The following is an 8,839-nucleotide window of genomic DNA, read 5'->3' as shown; positions in this document are numbered from 1 at the left end:
TACTACTGGTACATCACAACATTACAATGGAGTCAAGGTTTCAATTTAAAGAGTGCTTTAGTCCATAACAGGAAGTACCATAACTCTCTCAATAAAAGTAACTTGTGCTGGAAATTAAACTGGGGTTAGCACGTTACAATATATTTAATCTCCTTCTTTGAATCACTTCTAATAGACAATTTTTTAATGCTTTCAAAAAGCCTTACCATTAGAAAATATTTTAAATTGCAATGGACAAGTAAAAACTGCTGTCGTGTTTTTGCCATAAATATCAAGCCTGTTACTTCACAAGTCTAATATTTACATTTTATAAAGTTAGGATATAAGATATGTGTAATGTAATTTCCTAAATACAACACTGCAATTAGACTATAAATTTAAATGCCTCTGTCAAAGTGTCCCAAGGAGTTCAGGCATACAATTGAATAGATAACTAATGAGGAAAGGATTTTAAAAAGTTTTCAAAGAGAAAGTTTGAAAGTAAAATTGTAGGTCACCTATTTTTAATCAAAGAATGAAACTAATTTCTGGATGCAAACACAAACTACAAAATGTAAATCTTTAGATTTTGTTATTTGAGAGACTATTTTATAAAGAATCATTTATTAAAACTAGCTATACACACAAATCTACTTAATATATATATAACAGTCATTTTCTGTTTCCAAAAATAGTCATCATGGCCCACAAGAACTTGAAATTGGCAAATAGAACATCTATTGGTTTTCAATAACCATGGTTTGTATGTCAAGCAAACTTCAAAGCATTGCTGTAAACCCTGTGAGCTTGAACCAAAATCAAAGAGAGCAAAAATGCATTTTTCTTGCTTTACAATTAGAAACCCCAATTATATACGTAATACATTGGGAAATTTAAAAAAAAAAGTCAATGTAAAGTTACATCAAAACCACAGTGGAAATCTTCTGTGTGACCCTGACTTCAATAACAAAAGAGATTAAAAGAATGTCGCAGAATAAGCTGCCTTTGCTTCATAATGAGTCATTCCAAGTATAAACAGAATCCATTCAAGAAGTCAGGAAGCATCAATGAATGAAACAATTAAAAAATCAAAACCATAACAAAACACTGACAATGATGGCACTGCCTGTAAATTGGCTGCCATGTCTCCCTTTTCCAATGTAGAATATGTGTAATTTGGAACAAATATATATATATATACTCTGATCAGAATTTATCAGACAAAAACATGACTTTGTTGGCATGCTAAAAGGGACCAGTAGGAACAAAGATGGCAACCTTGTATGCAAACAATGTCTTTCTCATTAAAACAAAAATTCAGTTTGCATAGACTGAATGGTCAATGTAGATTTACTTAAGGCAGGTGACAAATGAATACAGAACATTTATATAGGAAATCTTCTGGGGGGGGTATAAGAATGGCTGCTGTGAACAGATGACTGTTGAGTACAGGTGACCATTAGGATAGGCTTGACTATGTATATTTCTTAATCTGAAGACCTTTTAATGTAAAAAGGGACAATTCTATGATAGTGGATTTGTCATGGCTTTTGTGGATTTGTCATGGCTTAGTGGATTTGTCAAGGCTTTGTGGCTTTGTCATCACTTAGTGGATTTGTCATGGCTTTGTGGATTTGTCATGTGTTAGTGGATTTGTCATGGCTTTGTGGATTTGTCAAGGCTTTGTGGATCTGTCATGGCTTTGTCATCACTTAGTGGATTTGTCATGGCTTAGTGGATTTGTCAAGGCTTTGTGGCTTTGTCATGGCTTAGTGGATTTGTCATGGCTTTGTGGATTTGTCATGGCTTAGTGGATTTGTCAAGGCTTTGTGGATTTGTCATGGCTTTGTCATCACTTAGTGGATTTGTCATGGCTTAGTGGATTTGTCAAGGCTTTGTGGCTTTGTCATCACTTAGTGGATTTGTCAAGGCTTAGTGGATTCATCATGGCTTTGTGGATTTGTCAAGGCTTAGTGGATTTGTCATGGCTTTGTGGATTTGTCAAGGCTTAGTGGATTTTCATGGCTTTGTAGATTTTCATGGCTTTGTGGATTTGTCATGGCTTAGTGGATTTGTCATGGCTTAGTGGATTTGTCAAGGCTTAATGGATTTGTCATGGCTTTGTGGATTTGCCATGGCTTAGTGGATTTGTCAAGGCTTAGTCTAAGTGATATCAATGTCTCACTACGGTTTATTAGACAACAAAAAATTCAATACATCACAAAGATATAAAACTCTTTAATTTGCTATGTCATAAGTGTAACAACAAACCTGAATATAAACAATACACTAAGAGTGATATAACAATACAATTTGTAGGCTAGTAATTCATAACATCATTTACAATCAATCAACAACAAGTTTATTCTGGAGTTCAAACCAGCCAACATCTACATAAAAAAAGAAAGAATTGTTTTTGGAACATTTACCAGGTAGGGTTTCAATCAAATTTTGTTACTTTCTGAATAATAAGTACAAATATGCATTCAAACTTGTTTAAATAGAAATCAAAAGATAACACTATTCCTATGGTTTCTGGTTAGTTGTACCAAACAGCTAGGTCTGACCACACCCTTATTCCATGCTTTGCTCACAGATCAATCTAAAATGCTGCATTTCTTTGCACATGTTCCAACAACCAAACTCACATTCCAAGATGAAAAAATATCTCTAATGTAAAGTGTATTTCTGCAACATTCTGCAATCAAGCATGCAGAAAAGACATGTATATTTTGTCATGCCAGTTCTCATTAGAAATAAAAAAAATTATTTTAAAAGGAGATTCCTTTTGTTGTCACTTCTTCATTTAAAATATTTAACCATCATACTGTCTCAGTCTGTATAAATGTGGGAAATAAATGAGGGTAACTTGACCTTTAGAGCATAGAGGTAGGTTAAAAGGTAATAAATTGTCAAAAAGCAATGTAATATTTAACTAAACAACCTATTTCCAATATCTTGTGCACATACAGAATTCCACTGGTCATCCTATTCATGCACAGGTAATAAAATACTTGTCTTTGAGTATTTCCCCCTTATGACCTGTATGTGCAAGAGAAGAAAACAAATGTACATAGTTCCCCCTAGGACAACGTGCAAGAAATAAAAATATTGATATCAGTAAAGGGATTGTTTTTTCTCTCATAAATTACTAGTTGATTATGACTGCTCCTCTTCTTTTGCAAGCCTCAAATGATCAAAATATGCAGACGTAATTTTGACAGTGAAATAATGCATTTATTTCATAACAAGAGCTAATGAGAACTACTAGGAAGCCAGTACAACCACATCAACATTTCCACTTAATGTGAAATAATGATTCATATGTAATGCTGTGAAACCACTTATTTTCAAGGACATCAATTTTCATGGTTTTGGAAAAGTAAAAAGATCATGGATTGGTGAAAGCGTCCTATTGTTTCCACAGAAGTAAAAAGATCATGGATTGGTGAAGGCATCCTATTGTTTCCACAGAAGTAAAAAGATCATGGATTGGTGAAGGCATCCTATTGTTTCCACAGAAGTAAAAAGATCATGGATTGGTGAATGCATCCTATTGTTTCCACAGAAGTAAAAAGATCATGGATTGGTGAAGGCATCCTATTGTTTCCACAGAAGGATCATCATGCAGCTGGATCTTTAAAGTTGTAGGTTTAGGCACCATGACATCCATAAAACTGATGTTCCATGAAAAAAAGTGAATTCATATCACTTCATGATATTATTATTGCATGCATATTACATCTATTTAATTCACGCAACATACCACATAGCCAAGTTACAAGGACTACTGGAGTTTTCAAATATGCATCTCAAATACATTAATTTAAAATATTAAAATAATGAGTATTATCAAAGATGCTGAATACAGAAACAGAGGGTGTCACGTTTTCTCGCATACCAATATGTGTATGATCATATTTTCCATTGCAGAACACCATTGCAGGATACCTTATCTTTTGTCATGTGACTGCTGTCTTTCATCAGATGAATTTTAATGTGATCTTAATAAACAAAAATGATCATTCTTTATGAATTGGTGTTGTATATGAAATTTCCATCCTTGGCATCTGAAAGCCTAATTTTTGATGCAAAATTCTGACCCATTGGTGACATTTTTCTATCCTACACCAATACATGTGAAGTATTCTATAAATTTCACTTGATAAACTGAGTTATCTCAATTTTGACCCTCAATTAATAACCTCCTCTCTCTTGTACCCTAGGGTGTGGCATATGAACTACTGTCAAGTGCAGCTTTTCCCACAGACACATTACTTCTTTTGGAAGGAATGCTTTCAGATAAAATGATCTTGATTACTGGATGTGATATCAATGTTCCTTTCACTCCAATGTCAAGTAAAATTATTGCCCTTAGGGATGTATCTTTCACTCCTATAATGGATATAATGGAAGCCTGATATTCAATAATAGGCTTTCAAGTAAAATTATTGCCATTAGGGATGTATCTTTCACTCCTATAATGGAAACCTGATATTCAATAGTAAGGATTTTAAGTAAAATTATTGTCCTTAGGGATGTATCTTTCACTCCTATAATGGAAGCCTGATATTCAATAGTAAGGATTTCAAGTAAAATTATTGTCCTTAGGGATGTATCTTTCACTCCTATAATGGAAGCCTGATATTCAATAACAAGGCTTTCAAGTAAAATTATTGCCCTTAGGGATGTATCTTTCACTCCTATAATGGAAACCTGATATTCAATAGTAAGGATTTCAAGTAAAATTATTGTCTTTAGGGATGTATCTTTCACTCCTATAATGGAAGCCTGATATTCAATAACAAGGCTTTCAAGTAAAATTATTGTCCTTAGGGATGTATCTTTCACTCCTATAATGGAAGCCTGATGTTCAATAGTAAGGCTTTCAAAATATGGCCTTACCCATGGACACAAATCTGACTTCATGCTTTAAAACAGGTGGCAATAATTCCTAATTTCACAAATATTACAAAAGAACTGTATTTAAAATATTTTGAGAATAAAGAAAAATACATTCATAATACTATCTTGCTGTGGATCTGCTGCTGATGGTGATAAACAGTTCCAAGTAGCATTATATAAAGTTATTTATCACACTATGCTACTCGTGTTATAAGTTATTCATCACACTAGGCCACTTGCACTAAAAGGTATTTAACACAATATTCCACTTGTGTCAAAAGTTATTTATCAAACTATGCCACTGTGTTTTAAGTTATTTATGACACAATGCCACTTGTATTATAAGTTTTTATCACATTAATTTAGTGAAATATAAGCAAACTATTTTAAATTTCTGTCGTTTCAAAATCATCCAACTTAAAATTTAATCCAGAGTGTCATAAACATATGCATACCTCACTTGCATGAAGCTGTTCTGGGCTCCTTTTGTTATTCGTTTTCTTTTATTGTAAAATTTGTTCTCTTATCTTTTTAAAATATAAAAGTTCACCTTTCAATAGGCTACAAATAACCTGTATTGTGCTGACATACCATTAAATGACATACATACATACCTTGACAAGGAATAAAAGTTATAAAATTGTGCTGACATACCATTAAATGAGATACATACCTTGACAAGGCATAAAAGTCATAAAATTGTGCTGACATACCATTAAATGACTTACATACCTTGACAAGGAATAAATGTTATAAAATTGTGCTGACATACCATTAAATAACTTACATACCTTGACAAGGAATAAATGTTATAAAATTGTGCTGACATACCATTAAATAACTTACATACCTTGACAAGAAATAAATGTTATAAAATTGTGCTGACATATCATTAAATGACTTACATACCTTGACAAGGAATAAAAGTCATAAAATTGTGCTGACATACCATTAAATAACTTACATACCTTGACAAGGAATAAAAGTCATCAAATTGTGCTGACATACCATTAAATGACATACATACCTTGACAAGGAATAAAGATAATACAACATTAAAAACAGCAGCATTCTTTTCTATTGTATGAAAGTATAGGTAATATAATGAGTACATAAAAACAAGAATAAAGATGTTTTTGAATTATTTTTTAAAAAAAAACTTTATTCTTAAATCAGCTGTTTCAGAAACAGTTATCACGATGTCCACCTATATTAGATATTTTACCATAGTCACTGACTCTGTGTGACAACAGAGTGACAACCAGTAGTAAAAGCATTGATTGTGAATAATTACCTTGTTAAGCCACGATAGATTAGGTCTCCCATGAAATGCATCAATTTCAATTCATTTAATCCCTAAACCTTTCACATAACTGATATGTGTTTAAGCCATTGTGGATAAACTATTATAGGATACAATACACAGTCATTTATGTGCAATGTTTACCACTGAATAAATATTGGCTCCTATTTCCAGCTGCACTGGTTAGAAAGGGCCTTCTGTATAGGCATGGATGTACAGTATGAAAACATGAATGTAGTCATTAGCTAATAATCAATGTTGTTATATATGTGAATTGAAATTGATGCATTCATGTAAGGCCTGAACATATTGTATCACAAAAAGTCTCCAGATATGTATTACAATAGTATCATATACATAAAAATAGGACAAGTCAATGTTTGCAAAACAAGCATCACTTGTACCATTGCATACATCCATTGCATGATATACTAAATTCCCTGAAAATGTGTCTTCCTTTAAAAGTTCACTAAGCATTGATCAGAGACACCAAAATATCTGGATATGTGATATGCGTTTATTATCATATTCTGCCAAAACTTAAACACTAGGACAAGGGTACTGCTATTTAAGACCAAGCTAAAGTCAATCTCCAAGTTTACTTTTGGGTAAATGAGTGTTCTACTTTTCTTAGTTGCTGATGTTGTCTACTTAAGTAAAACCATCACTCTGACAGTTGAAACTAAGCACAACATGTCCTTATGTCATCTTACTCACAAATGTAATGGAGTACCATGGAGAACCTTTAATATCATGCTTTAGTTTTAAGTTTGTCTACCCCTGGATATTTTGTTTCTAAAACTAGACAATTAAATTAATTTGTGCTTTCTTAATTGAATTCCCTTACTGGATATATCTAATATATGCACTTACTTATATTTAAAAGGGACTGGTGGTTGTGTGTGTATTTGAGTCAAATATTTTAGGGAAATTGCATTAATTATCTTGTATGTGTGTGTGCATGTTTGTGTGTGTGTGTACAAATGCAAAACAATTATCATAAGGAACAAATATTTACCACAACAAATTAAAATGTAAATAAAATTTTAATTGAAAAAAATCTTTCAAGGATTAATAAATTTTATCTCTCACAGATTCAAATTTGTTTGCATTTAAAAAGTGTGTGTGTCAGTTAATTAGGTAAATACAGTGGGTTCAAGGAGACAGTTTGTACACATGTTGAAAAGACATTGTTGGTTATTTCACTCAAAGGGATACAAAAACAACTAGAAAAAGCTTATTTTTCAGTGGTTCATATCATTTAGTACATGTTTTATTCTATATCATTCTGTATAAATAGTCTGTTTCTACTGTGAATCACTGTTGCCAGAAGAAATATTACAGTCATTTTTGATGATACTGAACTATCTTGAATAAATTGTAGGTCACAGTGACCTTCTCTGGGTGTAAAGGTGTAGTACTAACAGAGTTGCATCAAAATGATCTTAGCACTTTTTGATTTTCAACAACAAGCACTTTTATAATATTATGTAGCTCATGTATTCTGTTACTTTGTTAGTTAAAAAATCCCCCACCAACAACAAAAAACCTAAGATACACAGCACTCATTACGAACCATAAAAATTTATGACTGTTTGATAAATAAATAACTAGTTCTCATTTTTTATTGTGTTGACAGTACAACCCCCCTGCAACATTGGCCCTAATGCTCATGTAACAAAAAATATTTTCTAACTAACAGCTAGTGTACCCTTCATGGTATTACAAATAAATTGGTACCAAAAAATGAACAGCTAATTAAAATATCCATGAATGTGATCTTCCTTTGCAATACCAAAACATTTGATATAAACACAACCATCTAAATTCTATACAGATAGTTAAACTTAAACCATTGAAATTCTATGTTGATAGAAAGAATTGCAAAAAATTGGAACTATGTTCATCTACAACAACAAAACTTTGTTATAATTATAGCTACAGTACCACCAATTCATGGTTGAGTAAAAAACATGTGACATCTGATTAAAGAGTTTAGTTAAATAATGTGCTTTATGTGAGGCTTTTCCTTTTTTCTTTAACATATTTGTTTAATTCCTTGATTTCTTGATAGCTCAGGATTTTGATTTGTGATGGAAATATACTTCAAGATATTCCTAGGGCTTGCTTGCTAACTTTGGCTCCATCAACTTGGCTAGGTACTTCTTTTTGTCTTCCTCTGACATTATGTAGCTGAAAATAAAATTATACCAAAACACATTATACATTAATCTCTATTAATTTTCTATTTTATTTATTAAAATCATATTTTTGCATCATTAGATTTATGTGAATCTAGCAGAGTAACATAATTCAGACTGATTCTTCTGTGTGAACTGCTAACAAAATGCAAACTAGCTTTAAATATAGTTTTACCACAAGTATGACTCTAACAAATTCTTTTGTGTGAACTACTAACAAAATGCAAACTAGCTTGAAGTATAGTTTTACCACAAGTAGGACTCTAACAAATTCAGCTTCTTTGCTAAAAGGAATAGGTATTAAAAAGCCTCTATTTGGCCCAAAATTAACACATTTTCACAACAGTAGCATATGTGATAATACCATGGCAAAAATTTATCAACATTTGAAAAACTTAAAATTGCAATTAAATTCTTCAAATTAGTTGATAAAACATCATAGACACATGCT

General features: G+C 32.0%; 1 protein-coding gene across 1 annotated transcript in view; it reads right to left on the bottom strand.

Annotated features, from left to right (window-relative positions):
* Window positions 1-2,202: 2,202 nt before the first annotated feature.
* The window catches only part of LOC149786078 (mitochondrial pyruvate carrier 1-like), a 39,720-nt gene continuing 33,083 nt past the window's right edge, over window positions 2,203-8,839 (bottom strand). Inside the window, exon 4 of the mRNA XM_089976372.1 lies at window positions 2,203-8,380. Within this exon, the coding sequence (XP_089832498.1) occupies window positions 8,305-8,380 (76 nt within the window). The 3' untranslated portion in view covers window positions 2,203-8,304. The remainder of the gene's footprint in view (window positions 8,381-8,839) is intronic.

This window comes from Sinohyriopsis cumingii, chromosome 12 (assembly GCF_028554795.1).
Source record: "Sinohyriopsis cumingii isolate HCF-2022 chromosome 12, ASM2855479v2, whole genome shotgun sequence".
NCBI lineage: Eukaryota > Metazoa > Mollusca > Bivalvia > Unionida > Unionidae > Sinohyriopsis > Sinohyriopsis cumingii.
Note: the sequence above shows the minus strand (reverse complement) of the source record. Positions and strands in the feature narration are given on the sequence as shown.